This window comes from Abramis brama, assembly GCF_963993115.1.
Source record: "Abramis brama genome assembly, chromosome: 1".
Classification (NCBI taxonomy): domain Eukaryota; kingdom Metazoa; phylum Chordata; class Actinopteri; order Cypriniformes; family Leuciscidae; genus Abramis; species Abramis brama.
Window position 1 is genome coordinate 25,150,671 of NC_139963.1, and position 21,856 is coordinate 25,172,526.

At 38.4% G+C, this 21,856-nt stretch overlaps 4 protein-coding genes across 6 annotated transcripts; 3 read left to right on the top strand and 1 right to left on the bottom strand.

The window, feature by feature from the left end:
• The first annotated feature begins 678 nt into the window (after positions 1 to 678).
• On the top strand, positions 679 to 3,727 carry phospho1 (phosphoethanolamine/phosphocholine phosphatase 1). The gene is made up of 3 exons (XM_084118262.1): positions 679 to 804; positions 1,252 to 1,289; positions 2,052 to 3,727. The coding sequence occupies exon 3, from the start codon at positions 2,109 to 2,111 to the stop codon at positions 2,958 to 2,960; it is 852 nt and encodes a 283-aa protein (XP_083974388.1). The 5' UTR covers positions 679 to 804; positions 1,252 to 1,289; positions 2,052 to 2,108; the 3' UTR covers positions 2,961 to 3,727.
• An 813-nt stretch (positions 3,728 to 4,540) lies between these two features.
• Positions 4,541 to 7,060, top strand: natd1 (protein NATD1). Its single transcript, XM_084118275.1, has 3 exons — positions 4,541 to 4,781; positions 5,622 to 5,740; positions 5,845 to 7,060. The coding sequence occupies exons 1-3, from the start codon at positions 4,685 to 4,687 to the stop codon at positions 5,959 to 5,961; spliced, it is 333 nt and encodes a 110-aa protein (XP_083974401.1). The 5' UTR covers positions 4,541 to 4,684; the 3' UTR covers positions 5,962 to 7,060.
• Positions 7,061 to 9,480: 2,420 nt separating this feature from the next.
• tmem11 (transmembrane protein 11) lies at positions 9,481 to 12,414 on the top strand. Its single transcript, XM_084086986.1, has 2 exons — positions 9,481 to 9,565; positions 11,288 to 12,414. Exons 1-2 carry the CDS (start codon positions 9,519 to 9,521, stop codon positions 11,802 to 11,804), a joined length of 564 nt encoding a protein of 187 aa, XP_083943112.1. The 5' UTR covers positions 9,481 to 9,518; the 3' UTR covers positions 11,805 to 12,414.
• Positions 12,415 to 14,812: 2,398 nt separating this feature from the next.
• dhrs7b (dehydrogenase/reductase (SDR family) member 7B) lies at positions 14,813 to 21,565 on the bottom strand. 3 transcript variants are annotated; one of them, XR_014603006.1, is made up of 8 exons: positions 21,513 to 21,565; positions 19,587 to 19,744; positions 19,352 to 19,470; positions 18,943 to 19,153; positions 18,013 to 18,105; positions 15,945 to 16,097; positions 15,592 to 15,856; positions 14,813 to 15,044 (listed from the first exon to the last, which is right to left on the bottom strand). XR_014603006.1 is itself a non-coding variant. In XM_084086965.1 (7 exons), the coding sequence occupies exons 2-7, from the start codon at positions 19,738 to 19,740 to the stop codon at positions 15,651 to 15,653; spliced, it is 936 nt and encodes a 311-aa protein (XP_083943091.1). In that variant the 5' UTR covers positions 19,741 to 19,744; positions 21,513 to 21,565; the 3' UTR covers positions 14,813 to 15,650. The 3 variants fall into 3 exon arrangements, 1 of the variants encoding a protein (XP_083943091.1); XR_014603007.1 differs by having other exon boundaries at positions 14,813 to 15,133; XM_084086965.1 differs by having other exon boundaries at positions 14,813 to 15,856.
• Between the last annotated feature and the right edge of the window lie 291 nt (positions 21,566 to 21,856).

A 21,856-nucleotide genomic window follows, 5' to 3' on the forward strand; every position in this document is an offset into this window, starting at 1 on the left:
AATGTTGATAATGACACACAAGTTCCTTTTCCACTCCACCCAAAAAATAGCCTTTCTTTTTTGTTCTGTTTTTACAACCTGTCATTAGCGTTTCTACAGAAACAACTGCGAAGTAGGCCTGCAGGATATTACACGACTAACTTGACTGCGTCCTGACTGTGCTCGCCTAAGATTCAATTTTACCCACATTAAATCTTTACCCATTACAAATTCTCAGATTTAGTTCAATCACAAATAATGACAGAGTGTATATTTTTGTTTTGTTGATGAACCGTAGCCTAATACTAATGAGTCGCGCTTTAGCGACTCACTGTTGCGATTTCTTTTTGCAAGCGTAAATTTAATGTTCTCTGAAAATAAATGCAGTTGTGACATAAATATGATTATGCAAAAAAGTAGTGTCGATAATCGATTTAAAATTAACTAATTAATCACGATCGTAAGCTACCTGACATTAAAGTTATATTTAGTAGGCTATAATGAATAAAAAGGCCAATAAATGAATGAACACCAGTGCTGAAACTACAGGCTACATGGATAACCTTATAAACAGTGCTTTAAAATGTTCAGGTAGGTAAACAGGTAGCCTAGATCATGACTGCATACGTTAATGGTCTTGCATCGCTGAGGAGGATGTCAGTGGTGTTTGGATACAGTGATGTATGAGAGGAGTGGCTCATCCGACGCGCGTCACTGTGGTTGAATAAAGCACGATCGGATACATCTCCAGCACTTTTGAGCAGCCGGGCGGACAGACGCAGACGCAGAAGCAGCGATCGGTGATGAGCAACTAAACAGCGAAAGGTAATTTGCTGATTTACTGGGCGATTCCATTACGCCCTGTCCTGTTTTGAATATTTATATCCTGTGGTGGGCTATTACCTCAACATAGCCTACCTTTTTAAGCATATTTGAAAATATTTTGCAACTTAAAGATTTGCTTAACTTAAAAGCAATACCTTGAGCCAAACGCACCAAAAACCAGGTATTTCCGATTTGTTGCATAATCTGTACTGCAATGCATATAAAGTGAAAGCAAGGTCATAGAAATTTGCTATGTAACTGCTTTTGATTACAATCCATTAGAATATGACATAATCACGCTGTCATCTAATAACTTGTGGCTGTATCGTTGAACAGTAGCCTAGGCTACAATTTGTAAACGTTCACTAGAAACTGCTCTCGCTTACTGAAAACATTCAGTAAAATGTAAAATGTAAAGTCATACTGTCCTGTATTTGTCTGTTATAGGTTGACACTGTGCAGCGGTGCGTTGAAGGTGAAAACCGGTGAGTTGCGTAATCATACTGAAGTCTGAAAGATTAAAAACTCCGATGAGTCGATTCACTGATACTGGTTTACATGAAAAAACAAAAATAAACATGTCCCATTATGTTAGTATTTAAAATTGGCAATATTTCAACACATTAAAATTAATCAGATGAGAATGTTACCGTTTACTAAGCTACATCTTAAAACCATGTCCTCAGACAATAAATCAAGGCTTACATGAATTAAAATATTAAATTCAAGAAAAACTAAATGGGATCTTTTAAAGAAAATGGTAGAAGGAAGAGGTTAATATGTAATAAAATATACTGTAATCTCTGTTAATCCTACGATTTTCTAACTGCCTTGACAATTCAAAAGATAATTGCATCATTAGAAAGTCAGGTTGAAACCATAATGTATTCTCAATTCATTAATATAACATTTGTCTATGTTTAAAATAAATATTTGACATCTGTGTCTGACTGTATAGTGTAGAACCATATTGACACAAGTTTGTAAGAGAATGGAAGAAGCAGGAGACTGCTATGAATTGATTTTAGTCCACAGACTATATAAATCTTAAAACCTTTGGAACATAAATGGCTGGAAATATATTTGAATACATCTAAATTTTGAATTTAAAAAAATAATAATATTAGATTTAAGTTTTATCTAGGCTACTTCACTGCTGACTTTCAGTGTTTGTCCTTCCTGCTTCTTTATCCTTTCTTTTGTCTACTTGAAGCTCTGGCATAAGTGCTTGCTCTTTTCTTCTGCAGAGGAGGAGCAGAAGACAGAGAAGAAAAAGACATCTGTGCTGTTCTTCCCTCCTGTCCATGATGCGGGACTCTGTCTTCAACTGCTGTGTTTCCCCGGCCCATCCCCCTGGAGGAGTGGAGGAGCACCACCAACACAGAAGCAGAGCTCAGACTCCGCCGCCTAATGATAGGCGTTTCCTTATATTCTTTGACTTTGACGAGACCCTGGTGGATGAGTGCAGTGACGACTCTATAGTTACTGTGGCGCCAGGTGGAGTCCTGCCCGGCTGGCTGAAGGACACCTACCGTTCTGGCCACTACAATGAGTACATGCAGCGTGTGCTGGCCTACCTCGCAGAACAGGGCATCACCCCGGCAGCTATTCGAGACACAGTGGAGAAGCTCCCTCCTTGCCCAGGCATCCCCACTTTGATGCAATTCCTGCTCTCCCAGCCATCAAGGGACTTTGAAGTGGTTTGCGTGTCTGATGCCAATACTGTCTTCATCGAGACGTGGCTTCAGCACCTAGGCTTCCGCCCGCTGTTTCTGCGTATTTTCACCAACCCGGCTCACTTTGATGATAATGGGCAGCTGCAGCTTCGGCCCTTCCACTCCCATGAGTGCCTGCGGTGCCCAGCAAACATGTGCAAAGCGGTGGTGGTAAGGCAGTACGTGGCCCAGCGCATGCGTGAGAGAGGCGGACGGCCCTATCAGAAGGTTCTGTACGTGGGCGATGGGGCCAATGACTTTTGCCCATCACTCACTCTGTCACCGGGTGATATAGCGTTCCCACGCCGGGACTTCCCAATGCATAAACTGATTCAAGAGATGGAGGAAGCCAAACCTGGAGAGTTCAAGGCAAGTGTGGTGCCATGGAACAGTGGTGAGGACGTCATCAACACCCTGAGGAAGATAATAGAGAGGCCCTAAATATATAAAACACCTAAATAAGGCCCTCAATATGTTCACAAATTTCTTGTTACATTCCAAACTCTGATATGTATCACCTTCTCTTTTTATAAGATCCACAGTTAATGACTGTGTACAGTTCAAATGACACTACAATAAACTGTACTTTGAAAATGTCAAGCCATCTAAAAGCTTTACGCTCACTTACAGTATATTAAAAATGTACAGATATGAGCATGAATATATGTGTATGTGTGACTATTTCTTAGACTTTTTTTTTCTTCTGATTGCATTAACATGAATACTGGCCAGTAGAGTATCTCCCTAAATGCATTGTTTGTTTTTTTATCATATGTGACCAGGTGCTGTCTTAATATCTTATATTGTTCTTTTTATAGTTTTAAATATGCAAATCTGAAAGGTGCCATAAGTGATTATTTATGTAAAGAATGCTAAAATGATCATCTTATTAATGAGAAATAAATTAAAATTGTTAGTATTCGCTACTGAAATATTGTATGTACTGTATGCTATGTATTTTATTAGTAAACTTGAACCCATCCTCTGCTTGGATGTGCTCTACAGTTGTTTTAACCTGTGTTTGTTCCTGTTTCTTATGCAAAGTCTGTGAACTTTGGATGTGGGACTATGGATCTGATATACATTAACCTCACCAGCAAAGTAATTTCCTCAAATGTTTGTTTGTTTGACCCCTCACCCCAACAGCTGTCATGTGTCTTACATGGTTTTAAGGATATCTAAACACAATAAAATTCCAGAATCAACTCAAGTCATGTCGTCTTGACCAGCACTTTTCACAATACATGTTGCTTTTTTTAGAACCAGAATCTGAGTAAATGACACTAAAAAGTTTGGGAAAAATATAGGTTTAACTGCTAAAATGAAAATATATTTGCAAACAAATCAGATAAAAGCAAGAACATTTATTATCCCAGAATTCAACCAACGTTTACATTCAGACATGATAGAGATGATCACCCTTGTGGTTTTGTCAACTTCTTTGATGTAAAATAAAATGTAAAATAATAATAATAAAAATACTGTCTTAAACTGGCCATGTCCAATTATACATGATGCTACTAATCTCCATTGTTAACAACCATATTAGTAGTAATAACTATATTATTATTGTTATTTATAATGTTGATAGTGCAGCAATTAAGTATTTTGTGGTTACATAAATCATGTATATTATTGATTAAACTAATCGATTAACAAAAGTTTCAAAACCCTTACTTATGCACTCTGGCCTATTTAAGGCTAAAGTGCAGCTAAAACGAAATGAACTGACTAAATACATCATAAATTATAGGCCTATTGATCTCGGTGAGGCAATACACAAGAACAAACAAAAATAGCTTCTATTTTTCTTTGAACTACCTTTGCAGTCAATTCTTATAGTTTCTTAAACAAATTCCCGACATGCCACTGGAAAATATATCGACCAAGAAGTAAAACCGAACAGCAAACATTCATCGCCACCTGGCGGCCGCATAGCGAGATCTTTTTAAAGAGACCGCGCGTATCAAAACAATACGTCCATCCTCATTGGTCAGCTGCGAGCACGTGACTTCACAGCTGATTTCCGTGGATGTTTTTGCAGGATCAGATGTTCGTCCTTACCTCGGCGAGGCATGAATGCGCCTCTCATGATCGCAGTGGAATCAGCCGTGGCACACTGACACACAGCTCCCCTCTGCCCTGACAGTAGACTCGCTGTCGTTATGGCCCAGGCTGCACAGATAAACGTCCTCGATATCAACACTCCTCTCAGAGTGGAGCACGACAAGAAAAGACGACAATTCAGCATCCGACTGAACGGTCAGTAATACGTCAGATAACGAGATGGGGGAGGAGGAAAAACCACCGTGCTCTCGCCTGCAAAATGTGCCTTTTGTTTATTATATTTCGCTTCTCAACACGATAAACATGTTATCTAATAGAATCCGTCCTAGTTATATAGTAGCAATTGCCTCGTTGTTTATGTAAATGTCGTTGCATGCTTTGATCTCAGTAGTTAATTGAATATGACATGAACTAGTTGTTTTGCTCGAGCAATTTTTTTTTCCAGCACACCACTAGTTTGTTATTTATCTTTCTGGTTTGTAGTGGCCTTTTAACAAGCGTTTAATAAGTAGGATTCATCCGGTGAATTGCTGCAGTTTCTGTTGTTTTGTTTTGCCGTACAGAGCCGCAGTATATCTCGCCTGTCACTATAGTCACAGTTTGCTCAAATACGAGCTTTGTTTTCTTTTTCTCTGGCTGAATCAATAACTAAATTGCTAGCCTACCCGCTAGCCATCCCATCCAGACTTTATTTTTTAGGCTAACGTTACTTCCTGTTCCATCATCGCCACTGATATCAATCTGTACTAAACAAACCCAAGTCGTTTCGTTTCTGTCGTTGTGTAGAAGATCAGGAGCAGCAGAGGTTTACAGGAACAGTCGTGCGTTGTTTCCTGCGGGGTTTCACGTGAAAATAAAGGGTTTGTATTCACAGAAATTACGCTTTCATAGAGAGACAAACCAAGCCCACGTACGACTATGCGACTATTTCCCCGGAAAGCGACATCATGCATCCTGTTTAACAGCGCAGTTGATAAATTGCATTGTTTACTGTATGCTGACTTCTATATTTGCATCTTCTCTTGTATATTGAAGGTTCCCATGATAGGGCTGTGCTGCTGTATGAATATGTGGGGAAGAAGACGGTGGATCTGCAGCATACTGAGGTTCCTGAAGCTTACCGAGGACGAGAGATCGCCAAACACCTGGCCAAGGTTGTGGAAGATTACTCAAGATCAATGTGAATGGGTTTATGCACAATGGTATTACCTTGTTCACCGGCGTGCATTAACATTTGGTTTGTGATTGTTTTTGCTAGGCTGCAATGGACTTCGTGGTAGAGGAGGACCTGAAAGCCCATTTAACCTGCTGGTACATCCAGAAGTACGTCAAAGAAAACCCTCACCCCCATTACTTGGAGCGCATCCTCCATTGAGAGCATTGAGGATCTCTTGATTCTAACTGGATGATTTGGGATTGGGTGGGATGGGTATCTGTTGGGCGTCCCTAATCTGTCTGACTGGTCTTGAAACTCCACAAAAGAAAGATTTATTTTTATGTTTGCGAGCGAGCGAGAGTGAATGCGATCAAAGGAGGGGAGAGATCTGAAACTACAAAGCCATTTAAATGTTTTTTTTTTGGAAAGATAAGAGTGTGGATAAGAGTGTGTAACTCAAGCAGACTTTCAAGCCAATCTAGAGAAGTGAGAGGATTATGACACCCATTATGAACTCAAAATATCAACTGTTTGATATGATCATAAGAGTGACGTCAGACTCCATATGCCTCTCTGGCCTTACGCCTTCAGATTTAGTGGTGCTCACGAGAGAGATACACGCGCACTTGTGTTCCCACATGCACAGGAGTTTTAGGGACATCCCAATGTAACTGTCCTGTCAGAAACAGCTATTTTCTTCTGTGCATGTTCTAGGCTGGTTTTGTGCTTTTGCATGTGTGTATCGGTGTATACTATGGCCAGTGAAGAGCTCAGTGAAGACTCTGGAGACAATCGCCTGCCCATATATTCGCAGGGCTGAACCTCTCAGGATGCACACTTTATAAACAATAAAGCACCTCTGCGTAGAGGATTCTGTTACAAGTGGTTGGATGTGTGTGTATGAATAACAGTATGAGCGTATGAATCAGTGTATGTTAATTACTCCCATATATCCCAGGGGTCTTATTAAAAGTCAGTTGATGAACTGCCTTGAGCAAGACCGGTTGTTTGCATGGCGTATTCTGTGCCGACGCAAACATCCGTGACACCATTAATGACAGTGATATTCCTGGCGATGATAATGATGGCCATCTTTTTCACGTAAAACTGGGCTCTGTTACGTCGGTTTATGATGTAATGCAGACTAAAGATGCCTGACACCTAACTGTTTTTACACACTTATGTACTCTTAATATTACTATTCATGGTTTTGAATAAAACATTTTAGATAAAACTTGGTTTATGAGTGTTTGTGTTCATAAGTATGATGTGTTTTAATTGTGTGTACTTTCGAATAAAGTTTTTTTTATTACTGAAATATTTCGCATTCATTAATCATTAATTCATTGTTATTTGTGCCACTTCTATACTTATTTCTGACCGGGTTACACTGCTACCTATTAGCACTACTAAATGAATCATGTCTAAAAATGTGGGATATTTTCTTGCTATATAGCAAGTAGTAGGGAAGGGCGATTTGACAAAAAATCTCATCACAATATGTATCATTATATAGTCTTTTTTTTTCTGGAAATAAGGTTATTATAATACCAACATTTCACTCTTCTCAATACCACAGCAAAAACTTATACTAGGCAAACTAATGTACGTAAAAAGTTCTCAAGCAATTATTGAAGACAAGTTAACAGTCAGTAATAAATTAAGAACAAAGAAATGACAAGCAGTAGGAAAAATACAATAGAACAAAGATACAAATTAAATAAAGAGTGCTATTTCTTTCAGGTAGGTCTACCTAACAGAAGTAAGAAATAATACAGAAATTGAATAAAGTAATGAAATGCAAAATAAAACTGCATAATCCTCACTGTATAAATTAAATACACACTGATATTTATTAAAGCTACAAAAGTTATTCAGTCAAGAGCAGTGAGTGATTGTTGTTTGATTAACATTAATGACACAGACAGCAGCAGTATTTTAGGTTGATGGATGGACCCAATATATTGATACACATCTGATTCTCCCGACTGTTTACCTTCACTCAAGACATAAAATACTTAGATTTCAACATATTTTATGTGTATTTTACCGTTTAGCTGTGCACAGAAAACTACCTGTCTGTGCGAATGAGTTCTCTTTCGCGGCATATTGCGTCTTTTTAACATCAAACATGTCCCGCTCTTTATTACTCATTCATCCATGTTTCTTTATCATTTTAAAGTGTCAATAACTCCTGACCACTATGTGCATGGATATATTTGCATACAGTCAGCGATATAAAAACAATATAGAAAAAGTTAAATCATTTCACACTTTATATCATTGCCATGATATAAATCCAACAACCAATTGACTATCAAGCTATTTCTTCCCCCCACTAATGCTATTTTTACCCCTTGCTAGTGCTGTTTTATTCCTTCATGTTAACTGAAGGCAAATCGGAATGATGTTCCGTTTTAACCTTAATCAACAAGTAGAATCAACTATGACATCCTCGCCATATTTTATTCCTTATTAATGCAGAACATTTGCTCACCCAATGCCAGATGGAGTTGTACAGCTGCAGCTCATGTGCATGACAGTTGTTGTTTGGGGGACTGAACTAGTTGATACAGGAAACCAGCAGCCTAATAAAGAAGTTGACTGGCGCAGCAACGTATTTTGAAAATTACATTAGTTTTTTTTTCCAAATAGTATTTCAAATACGTATTTTAAATACATGTATCTGAAATACTGCCCATCCCTTTCCAAAATGTTGGAATGTTTTTTTCCCCCTGTGGAGCACAAATGAAGATATTTTGAAGAATGTTGGAGTCCATTCAAAAAAATATCCAATATCCCCAAAAATACCAGCATGTTGTATTTTTTCCCCACAAAATAAATAAATTCATACAGGTCTGAACGACATGAGGGTGAGTAAATGATGACAACTGAAATGCATTTGGGTTTTACTAGTAGCCTAGTTACAGACAGTTTTTCTGTAAAAATATTTTATTTTATTTTATTTAAAGCACTATTGCCACTGGCACAATGCCTAAAACTATTGCTTTGAATTTAGTTCCCTTTCTTAAAAATATTTTAATGCATTTTTTCTCAATTTAATTAATGCACATATATCAAATGAACGGTGTTAATGCTTTTATGTTATGCAATCCATCACTACTGGGGGAGACAGAGAGCGCAAACCCTGCACGTGTTACCGAGCACCGTGTGGCTGTTATAACACCACACGGTTCCCCCCTCTCCTCCTATGCACCAGAGCCGTACGAGGACGGGACTCACTACATAAACGAGAACCGACCACATTATGGGTGAGTGCCTTCTCTGCAATACCCTCGCATCCACGTGCATTACATGACCGAAAGTTTTGGACACAGTACAAAACAGTTAAATCATTTAGTCAGACCACATTCTTTACGCAACGTATATACGCCGTGGGAATGGTTTGTCCTACTGAAAGCCCCATAGTGATGTCCTTGCTTTCGATTGGTCACCTCCGCTAATTCAAAAACATTAATAATATAGCCTCGCGGAACAAACCATAATCAAAACCAGTTACTTGTTTGTTGTACGAAAGAATGTGTTCCATACATTACAAACAACTGTCTTTAACTAAATAAAGCAAATTTTAATATCGTTACAGATTCTGTTCAGGTGGTAGGGTCCTCAACTAAATTCAGATTCACGGGATTTGTAGTCTCTTTCATGTGCTCGAAAGCTTTAAAGATTATTTTTAGAGCTGAAGCCGCGAACTACATTACCTAAAGTGCACCGCGACAAGTTTTGCGTCAAGTCTAGTCCGTTGCTTTTTCAAGATGGCGTCGCTGGGAAGGAGGCGCGGTGTCCCAGTCAACAGGGAGAGGTCAGTTAGACTAAAACCTGTCATTATTTCATAATACTTGACGTGAAATGTTTAGGCTTTATGCACATTTTAAGTTTGTTTCCTGTCTTTAAAACACCAGGTCTTTTGGCGTTTTGTGAAGCCACAAATACTAAAGAAACATAGTCTGAATGGAGCTCATGTGTTGTTTTGATTAGCTTACTGACTCTGGGGTCCCTCAACTGATTAGCACTTCAGAGAGCACCACAAATATAATTATATGGCAGTTACATCTGAAATCTTTATATTTATCCCTTTTGCAGTATGTGTTACCCATTTCGACAAGAGAGGGACAAGTTCAAATAGCGCTTCACACCTATGACAGCAGGTTTCAAGGAGATATGTACAGCTAGCAAGCATTTATAGTTGTTGTACTAAGTTTCGTGTAAATGTCTTGAGAACAGGAAGAAATTGTATGTTTGCCCCAAAAACTGTGGCCGTTTAATGCACAGCCTGTTAAACTGACAGTATGCGTTAAATTTAAGGCGGACCGCTCTCGCCTGATTTTATCAAGTTAGTTATCAGTCCGTATTTTGTAATATAATAACTAGTTTGAAATAACAAGATTTTATCAAAATAAGTTACCTGATCAAAGTGTCTTTCATTGTGCATTTGAACATTTACCATCAGCTTTTCGGCTTATTAAAACATCGCGAAGAAGTTTTTTGTTTCACTCTGTGAACCCAGGCCGCAGATCCTCTGGCTCATGTAGACATCGCGGGACAGGTCGAGTCGAAGCAAGACCACAATATAGTCAATTTTAGCGGAGGATTTTTATAGCAGCTTTACCATTTTTAAAACAATTTAGGAAAATGTGCCCCCCCCCCAAAAAAAAAACAGCACAGGAAATGCCGTCCCATCTGAAGCAATGTTGACTGGTCTTAAAGTATCTGTCTTGTCAAATCAGTTTTACTTTTTGCCTCATACACAGTACATATCAGTAGTTGCATTCACATGCAACCAAATAATCAGATCAGAATGATGGCTCAATCGGGCTAAAAAGCCTTAATTTAAACGCCTCATTCGATCTGAAATTTCAATTGTATTTGGAAAGGGGTGGTGTAGACCTGAAATAATCAGATCAATAGGAAAAAGTTAAGCATTTAAACGCTTAAATCCAACCTTTTTCCTCAATCAGAATTAAAAAGATGTCTTGCGCACGTGAACAGTGGTGTGCGTTTATTTATGTCTTACAAGCTGATCAGTGGAGGAGATAAAATATTTGCTAACAAAGCTCTTCTGACATGTCAGATATGTCATCAAGACAAAAATGGCAATTATGTTTCTGCAGTGGGATTATTGTACTGCAATATTGCATTTGAATTGCAATATTGCATTTGCATTATTGTTTTGAATTGCATTGCTAAGTTTAGGGTTTTTATATAAACAGAAATTTCAGAATTTTAAATCTGAAGAAATTAATTTGGGCCTGGTTTGACAGACATGGCTTAGATTAAGCCAGTATAAGGCCTTAGTTCATTTAGGACATTTAAGTAGCTTTTATAAATGTGCCTTAGAAAATAACATTAGTGTGCATCTTGAGACAAAACAATGGCACTGACATATTTTAAGATCTGTCAGTGTAAGTTGCAAAACAACTCAAACGTGCATTTTAGTCTAGGACTAGCTTAAGCCTTGTCTGTGAAACCGGGGGGTTGGATTGGCGAACTCACTTTTTCCTCTTCCTCTTTTCTCTCTCTCAAGGGGAGTGATGGCGGCGACGGAGTGTTACATCGTCCACGAGATCTACAACGGCGAGAATGCACAGGAGCAGTTTGAATACGAGCTGGAACAGGCTCTGGAGGCGCAGTACCGCTACATCGTGATCGAACCCACGCGCATCGGGGACGAGACAGCCCGCTGGGTGGCCGTGGGAAACTGCCTGCACAAATCCGCCGTCCTGGCCGGGGCAGCATGCCTCCTGACGCCGCTCGCCCTTCCCGCCGACTACTCCCGTTATGTGGCGCTGCCGGCTGGCGCTCTGAGCCTGGCCTGCGCCGCACTCTACGGCATCTCTTGGCAGTTCGACCCCTGCTGCAAGTACCAGGTAGAGTACGACAGTCAGAAGCTATCGCGGCTGCCCCTGCACACGCTCACCTCCTCTACGCCAGTGGTTCTGGTTCGACGGGACGACGTGCACAGAAAGAGACTGCACAACACGATAGCGTTGGCGGCCCTGGCGTACTGTGCCAAGAGGATCTATGAACTGTACGCTGTATGAGCGCTATGCCACATCCACACACACGCATACAGATACTGACATGCGCATACACACACACAAACACGCGGCAAGGAGGTGAGAAGCACTACTAAACACCCGACACTGGCAGATACACACGTACACACCAAACAATAACATACGGACGGACCGACAGTGAGAGTGATCGAAAGCAAAAGAATACGCGGCGCTTTCTCTGTCACAATTTTTCATCGTTTTGATTTCAACTGGTCAAGGATTGGACAGATTGATGGATGGATGTATGAGAGGAGCGGTTGGGGGGGGTGGGGGAGCTTATAGTTCTGAATGAATCTTCCTTTTTTCTCTGTACTTTAAAAGTGATATCACCAGTGCACTTGAGCCCCCTTTCCCACTTCTTCCCTGCACCTGTCCAGCCCCTTCCTCGTCCCGCGGCCCTCTCCCAACGGTCACCTGCCACCCACATGGAGCTTCCGCACCCGGGCAGCGACCTGTCGGACTGAACGTGTGGTGGACAGACAGACGTGTTTTAAGAATGACCTTTGAATCCTCTATTTTCTCCCTCTGTGTAGTTTTACTGTACCCTGCCTTTGGTGCGTCACCTTTTCATTAAACAGTAGGAGATTTAACCTCACTGGTATCTCTGACGACCTTTATTTTGACCCTCAAGGGCTTGGATTCTTTCTTATTGCACATCTGAGTTGTAGCCTTCATGCAGATCTCACAGTCAGATCTCACAGTATTTTACAAGCCACGGTTTGTAATGGATCAGTATAAATCCGGATCTTCTGATGAAGTTATGAAAAATAAATATAAAAGTAAATGTTAACTCCTGCTGAAAGACATAGTTCACCACAAAATTGAAGTTTTGTCATTTACTCATGTTGTTTTAGATCTATATGCTGTTACATAATTTTCTCGTTTTTGGTTATAACTATTCCTTGAATCTGCAGGCAAACCAGTGCAACTGAATGAAATTTACTTCAATGTAACAAGCAGTTATTCACAGCCTATATGCAGAGAAATTGTGAGAAATAGTTTTCAAATGATATTTTGTATTAATGGCACCGTGTTAAATTGTTTATGCTGTTTTTACAAATGCATCTGGCCTGTGGAGCTTAAATGAGTCATCTGATGTTTTATTTTCATATTGTAGTGTATAATATCTAAAACAGGAAATTCAAAGAGAAAAGGGTAAGGCTTAATTGGCTCAGTCTTTATTTTATGTGGGTTTAAGTGTCATTTCTGCTCAGTAGAATTTAAAAATATTGATATGAAAAAAAAAAAAAAGGTTTCTCCAACACTTATTTTGTCTGCAGTTGGTCAACACTTCACCTTTAGGAGTAAGTGCTTATCATTCTCACAGCCACATAAGAAAAGCATAACTCATAGCATCTTGTGCTTTTTACATTTCAGATAGATGTCCAGTGTCTGATTCTTAAATATGGCATTTTTTGGCCTTTTGACACATTGTTCACACAAGATGAGCCGAAACATGATCAGCCACAGGGGAAGAAAATATATAATATATTATATATAATATATCATCTCCTAATAAGGCCACATATTATGGTCTGGGTAGATTAGATTCTAAGCAAACAATCAGTTCTTGTAATCAATGTGTTGGGGGCAGGAAACAATATCTGAGTGAGTTTTGGCAAGGTTACTGGGTCAGAGTTTCTTTGAAACCACAAGGTTTGTGGGGTGCTCCCGGTCAGCAGTGGTGAGAATTTACCAACCGTGGTCTGAGGAGGGACAAACCACAAACCGGCGACATGATGTTGGGCACCCAAGGCTCATCGATGCACAAGGGCAATGAAGGCTATCCAGTCTGGTCCGAGCCAACAAAATGTCTACAGTGGCACAAGTCACAAAATTTTAATGATCGCTTGGAGTAGTGGAAGAAGGTCACCTGGTCTGATGAATCCCATTTTCTTTTACATTACTTGGCTGGCTATGTATGCATGCACTGTTTACCAGGGGAAGTGATGGCAGCAGGAAGTAAATTAAAAGTAAATGATGACGATAAGACAGTTGAGGGAGTGATTCTCTGAGCAATGTTCTGCTGGGAAACCCTGGGTCCAGCAATTCATGTGGATGTAAATTTGACACGTGCCACCTACCTAGGCAGTCGTGGCCTAATGGTTAGAGAGTGAGACTGGTAACCCGAAGGTTGCAGGTTTTTATTCTCCATACTGGCAGGAAATGACTGAGATGCCTTGAGCAAGGCTCCTGACCCCCAGTCACTCCCGGGCAAAAATGGCTGCCCACTGATCCGGGTGGGACGTGCTGAACCAACAAGTTCAATCCATGGCAGCTTCACCTTGTAGCCTACAGGACTTGAAGGATCTCCAGATACCACTGGACACCTTCAGGGGTCTTATAGAGTCCACGCCTCAGAGGGTTGGTGCTGTTTTGGCAGCACGCCAACAGCATATTAGACTGGTGCTCATAATGTTTTGGCACAGTGTATAATACTATATATAATTCTATATCACAAAGATATTATACTATAGTTCATGATGGTAATGTTCTCAGGTCAGAAGGTGAGTCCACATGTTGTTTTAAAAAATCTATTTAAAAATCTATTTAGTCTATTTTAATCTATTTAGCTTATTCAGAAAGAGTGACCATGAAACTAAAACTGTCACATATCTCATTTTAATTAGTGCAGGATTTTAAGGGGACTGGAATGGGGCTTTTCTTTAAAAAAAAGATAAACTTTCAGTGCAGAGGCATTGTATAGGTCCTTAATGGGTTACTAGGTTTCAAAGGAAACTAGGTCTGAAACTAAGAATGCTTAACTCATCTTAAGGCATCTGAAAGGTAAACGTGTGGAAAAAGAATTTGATAAAATACCATTATATTTCATGCATGTGGACATCTTTTTAAATCGCCGAGAATGAATATGGCAGTAAATTTTCTTCTGTTTAGACTGACCGTTTGAACACCGTTTAAATAGCGTTGCCTTGACAGAACTGTCTGGTGAGTTTCCTCCATCAACCATATTTGGAGACAAAAATCAGCTGGGCTGGCACTGCAAACTCCATATTTTTTTTAATGTTCAACAGTAAAACATAGCAAGGTGCAAATATAGAGTTTTAATTTGGACCAACATCAAGGTCTCTTGAGGGAAAAAAAAATCCCTTTATATGTCAACTGATGCACAATTTGGAATTAGTTTTTCCTCCAAAGCACAACTGCTTGATCATGCACATCCACCTCCCAGGATCTTATTGAGAGCGGCACATGTGTGGTGCATCACTATAAAACGAAAATGAGTCGTTAGCATCTGTCATAACCAGATTATCATGATGCCGTCCTTGCAAACTGTAGTGACGCTCCAAATCCAGCTACAACAAAAACACAACAGCCAGACCTATTAGAGACCGATTTAAAACACAACAGCCAGCAAAATAGAGGCCGATTTGCGACAAGAGAGAGTTGAAAACTTAATCAAAACAAAAATCATGTTCAGATTTCAACTTCATGTTAACAAAAGGGGCACCAGAACATTATGATGATAATTAATTTAATATTATGATTTATAACTGTAGGCAATTAAAGGTGACCTGCAACAGGGTGCCTGGAGTGGAAAAGAGTTAATAAATAGTCAATATATTAACAAACCATTTAATCCAGGACAATATAAATAGAATACATCTTAGAATAGAAAATAATTAGTTCTTGTATGATAAATGTTTGCTCTGCTTATCTAAAGACTGGTCATCTGGCTGCTGTGTTTTTCCCAGATCAGGGATGATTCAATTCATTTTTAAATATTTATTAAAAACATTCCATGAGTATTCACCTTTAGTGATGAAATCTTCAGAGGAAAGATGCAAAGATTTTTTCTAATACTGTTTTGTCTTATTCTTCTTTCACTCTCTGTTCTTTTACGGCCCGTGAAGCCATCAGTCTGAAGTAGAGAGCAGGCCAGAGTGCGCGCAGATAGACGGCTGCAGTCGGCAGCGGCCCAGCCAACACCACGTCTTTCTGTTTGTGACAGACAGCCTTCAGGACGGCACGTGCCACGTCCACTGGATCCCACCCCTTAGCTGTGGTTTTGTCCATTACTTCAGACCCAAAAGAACAAAACAAAAAGAAACGCTTCTTAATAGAGTGAGAATAAGAGTTTGGTTGACAAGAACAGCGTTATCTCACCTCCATATTGAGAGCCATCCCCCGTGACTGCATTGATGGACAGGTTTGTTCTGATGTAACCCGGGCTGATGACAGACACCTGCAGGCCGAACCTGTCGACCTCTGCCCTCAAACAGTCAAAGTAGGCTTGCGTCGCATGCTTAGATGCAGCATCTGATTAAAAGCATGACAGAGATGCAACCTGATCACTTGTAATACTCACGGTTAAAGACCTTTTTAAGACCAAGTTCAGAAAATGTAAGGAATAAACTGAAGGGGAAAAGAATACGTCAATATGTTGTCTAGGGAGAAACACAATGAGTAGTGTTAACAACACTTCAAAGTTTGAAATTACAACTTCCAACTGAATCGCTCTGCTCCCAACCACTAGAATATGGAAACATCTTTTACTGTACCTTCTGATCACAGTGCAAAAAAAGCGATGTTCTTCCTCAGTATTTTTGTTTTGTTTTCCAGTGCAAATGTCTAAAGATTCTTAAATCGAGATGCATTTACTGGAGATAAAAAAATGACATAATATGAAGTCTTGTTTTCTGTGAAATTGGTTCAAATTAAGTATGTTTATTATTAAAACAAGGGCACGAACATCTGCCAATGGGCTCAGACAAATTTCAACTTAATTCAAAGAGAAGTTTTGATAACTCATTGACAGATATTTATTCTTCTTTTAACCCCTTAACCACAATAATGCCATACCCAAAATTAAATGGCTGCAGCTTTTGAACCCATTGGTTCTACAGGCCTAATATCCTGGTCTTGTTTGAAACCAGACAATTGACAGTTTCTTGTCTCATAGCAGTACAGGAACAAAAGTCATCCATCAAAACTTTACTAGCGAGACGGTGGTTTGCTTTATCCAACCCAGATGCAGTTTGCTATCATAATGATCATGTTTTGAACTGCCATTCAGTCTGTATTTAATGCAACACTGGCATGGCTCAGAAACCTCTGAATATGAGAGAGGTTGTTTTTGAAGTGAATAGTTTTTGAAAACTGGATGTGGGTCTCTCCGCCAACTCAGATGTAATCGGCCGGGTTTTCTCTGCATTAGTGCTGTTCAGGACTGACTGCTTGAATGCATTCGCCCACTGGATCCTTCTTTGGACAGAAAACTTTCTCAGAGTTTAGCGGTTTTAAATAGTTTAGCGTTAGATGCTAAAAAACAACCATGTCTCTTGTCAAAAAAAATGCTTCTTTTCACCTTTTAAACTATTATTTCCGCTATAAGCCTATGTATTGATTGAATAACCGACTTCAAAGGTCGAATCTTAAAGTTTTTAGCTTTTAAATGTAAGCTATATAGTTTATGAAGATTAAAGGGCTACGCATAAACTCACTTAATTTTGTTACATTTTTCAAGACTTTGCATTTTACATATGTATGCATGTATGAATGAATGCATCTTGATTTAAAGATGTTTAGATATTTGTATTGGAATACAGAGCAAAAATACTGAGGACGATATTATTATTTAATTTTTTTGCAATACATGCAACATTTAATGCCATGAATTTATGAATTTAAGACTTTCTATACTGTTTTAACACCTTTTTCAAGGCCTTAATTTGTGTAAGGGCAAATTAAGACTTTTAAAGACTTTTTAAGACACGCAGAAACCCATTCATGAAGAAAAAGATTTGAATCCCCTCATCAATGAAGAAGTTTCATTGCAGCGTATCAGTGAAGCACCTTGGTTTCAACAGAGTCAGAATGAACCCCGAGCGTCCTTATCTCAGTCCTTTTATCCCGTGACAGTTTACCAATACCAGCCCTAATGAAAATGAAGTTGCTCCTGTTAACAGCTGTGGTCTGTATGCTAATGAAGTTGAGATGATCTGAGATGGTTCTGAAGGTCCCTCACCTGCTCCCATTTTACAATCGATGACCATTTGCTCACTATGTGTAATCAGAAACAGTGAAACAGTTGACTTTGTTCAACTCTATGATAATTAAACCATTTTGGGGAAAGAGCTTGTTCTAACACCTATCTTGGAGTGGAATCTGCGTCGAGGCAGACATTGTAATTTCTTACATCTGAATACCTGTTTTTTTGTGTATGTATACTCACATGCAGATCTGTACGGTATTGAAATCTTTCCCTGCACACTGCTGATGACAACAATATGTCCACTGCATCTATCCACCATTGAAGGCAGAATGGCTGGACAGGACAAAAAAAACAAAACATGATATTTATATCATATATAATTTCATTTCATTTTTGATAATAATGTGATATTAGGATATAATGTGATGTATAATGTGATATATACTGAATTATATATAATTCATCTTCATGTATAATATATAATATAATAATATTTATAATATATTTCACATTTAATATCATCTTTAAATATATATATATATATATATATATATATATATATATATATATATATATATATATATATATACACACACACACATATACACACACACATATATATATATATATATATATATATATATACACACACACACACACACACACATACATATATATACACATATATACACACACACATATATATATATATATATATATATATATATATATATATATATACACAAACACAGTAATAAACTCAGTAATATATTTTTTTTATGAAACGTGACCGTAAAGAAATTTATTTTATAATGTTACGGAAGATTTAAAATAAATGCTGTTCTTTTGGACTTTCAATTAATCGAATAATCTTGAAAGTTTTTTATTAAAAATTTCCACAAAGCATTAAGCAGCACAAGTGTTTTCAACATTGATAATAATAAGACATGTTTCTTGAGAATTAAATCATCATATTAGACTGATTTCTGAAAATACAGCTTTGCAATCACAGGAATAAATTACCTTTTAAGATACATTATTTTTGATCAAATAAATGCAGTCTCGACGAGCATTAAAGACTTCTTTGATTTTTTTATTTTTCCCCCAACCCCAAACTTTACACTATATAATCATTTCACTGATCTCTTTCTTTGACTCCTATTCACTCACCTTGTGTAAGAGCAACAGGACCGAAGTAGTTGGTCTCCATGACATCTCGCTGAACTGAGACGTGGGTTTCCAGGATGTTGCCACGGTAACTAATGCCTGCATTGTTGATGAGGACATCAACGTGACCATGGCACTTCAAAATCTCCTTGGCGGCGCTGGAAACCAGGGATGTGCTGGAGAGGTCAAAGGTGACAGTGCAGGGAGTGTAAGTCTGAAAAAGAAAGTAATAAATAAACATAGTTAAGAGATTGGATATGTTCACACACCTACATTTTTGTCTAGTGTAAATAAACAACACCTTATGTCCCCCCCGAATTCACTGTATAAGCACAATCACATTTTTAAACAGCCTTAAAAGATAACTGAACAGTCAAAAAGGAGAATAAGAGATTTGCTTAAAGGTTTTCACCTGTATTTTTCCATTATTATTTTTATTTCTCAGCTCCTCAGCGACCTCTTGTAGTCTCTTCTGGTCCCGTCCGCAAAGGATCAGTCGGGCCCCCGCCGCGTGGAAGACCCGTGCACACTCTGAGGGTGAAAAGACAGATTAAGATATTTAACAAGCAATGAAGTAATATCCACAGTCAAACTGCATTGATAAGACATTATGATAACCATTATAGGAGAGCTTATGTTCATGTAACCTTTGCCCAGGCCTGAGCTGGCTCCAGTGATCACCACCACCTTATCCTGTAGATTCTGCTTGTGTCTCAGTCTCTGGATCACTTTCAGCAAAATCAGCAGCCCGACAGTCCCAGCAGCAAGTGGCCCAACACCTAAACCTAACACACGCTCCATGTGTCTGTGTACACATATGCATATATTAATTTACATTTATAAATAACTCAACTCAACCCAGCATCTTTATCTAGAAGTAACACGGAAGCATTTTGTGAGACTGACCTTGGTTTGAGGTAAATGTGGATCTCTTTTACATGTTATTTACAGAACTGAACTGACAAAACTAAATTGTAAACAATGTTTAAAAGAAAAACATAGAATTATTTTATTGTAAATGTACGGTATTTAATAGGCTATTTTATAACTCACATCTTTTGATCTCACATTAAGAGACTACATGGAATAATGCAGACTACATGCAGGACCTTTTAAAATTAACTAGTGAACCCCTCAGAAGATTAAAGTTGGCATGAAACGGAGGTTCCAATACAATTTTCTTCCATATTGTGTCGAATATCTGAGTAAAATGGTATCTGGAACGAGAAGAAAATGTAGGGCGGGACTTGATTTCGTCCTCTGGAATGGATAGGATCGTAAGGACGTTGCTAACCATATGAACACAGATCTGAATGGCAGTTTGCAGTCAGCAGTTGTGGAGGATATTTAGCCCCCCCCCCGCCGCCGAGACATACCTCATGAAGAGAACAGATGCAGTTTTGAGGGGGAGGGAAGGTTCATGTTTTTGATTAAAGATTACAAGGGCATATGAATCTTTTAAAAAATAATGATGTGTTATTATATGTTTATTCAGAGCATTTGACTGCATATTGTTTTGTAAACGAGGTACAGTGTAATGGACTTTCTGAAAGATGAAGCCGCCAACTGTTTCGGATCTCACGGCAGCTACATCACAAACCGTAAGTTAACAATTTCATAATGCTTTGTCTGTAAAGGATGGTTTTAAATGGATATTGTTTTCAAAACACTTACTCACGTGCAATGTGTGCGTTCCTATGCAATGACTTTAGCCAATCATAACACTGGCCGTTTACTGACAATCCTTAAAGGAGCCGCTGCTTAAAAACGGATCATTTCAGACAAAGTTTTTGTCATTCTAAGGGGTTCATGAGATGGATCTTTTATTATTTTAATATGCTTGAGGTTCACGTATAATGTTAAAGTTTTTTTTTTGTAGGGAAAAAAATAGTAGGCTAAACCGCGCGCACAATTTACTAATTTGTTCCCTCAATTTGCTAAATCGTTCGTACGGAGGAAACGAATTAGTCAATTGTGCGCGCGGTTTAGCCTACAGTTTTTCCCTGAATGTCATGTGCGGGGCTCCGTAGAAAATAATCATTCTTCCACATAATTATGCAAAAAACTTTAACATTATACGTGAACCTCAAGCATATTAAAATAATTAAAGATCCATGTCATGACCCCTTTAGAATAACTAAAACAAAAATAAAGCTAAACTGAGTAACAAAATTACTTAAACTTTAAAATGAAAAATAATAGCTAATTAAAAATATTAATAATTACTTTAATAATACTAAAATAACTCTTCTGTCATGGTCATCAGCGGTAAAGTGTTGACTAATTTCAGTGACTGAAAACCCCATATTTTTCGATAATACAGAACCACGTTTTCAATGATGTGATGTGTAGTAGTAGCAGTACAGTAATTAATCCACAGCAACTATCTAGTAAGTCACGTATAAACGTTTCAGTGCGCTATGCCCAACCGAATTCATTTTCACAAAACATACCTATTCATTTCTAACGTCTCAGTATCTCATAATAATCATTATCTCTAAAGGCTGTTGTATCAACATGCAATGTTCAGTAAATATATAAAATAAACCTGCAGGGATAATGACATTACCTACCGAAAGTTGAGACCCTTATGATTGAATGGAGAATCCGGAAGTCAATAACATCACGTGATTTTGGCTGTGCCTGAAAGGGGCGGGGCCATTACGCCCTCTACCGAATCCAGCAACTAGGTACAGATAGCAGGATTATAGTTGACTTAAAATTGCTTTATATATATATATATATATATATATATATATATATATATATATATATTATTTTTTTCTTTATTTTTTTTACATTTCAACAAGTTGCCAAGGCAACATTTGTAATGTTCAACAAAATGACTAAAACTTAAAAAAATAAAATGGAAAATATTAAAAACTATAATAGTATCTCAAATAACACTGACACGCAT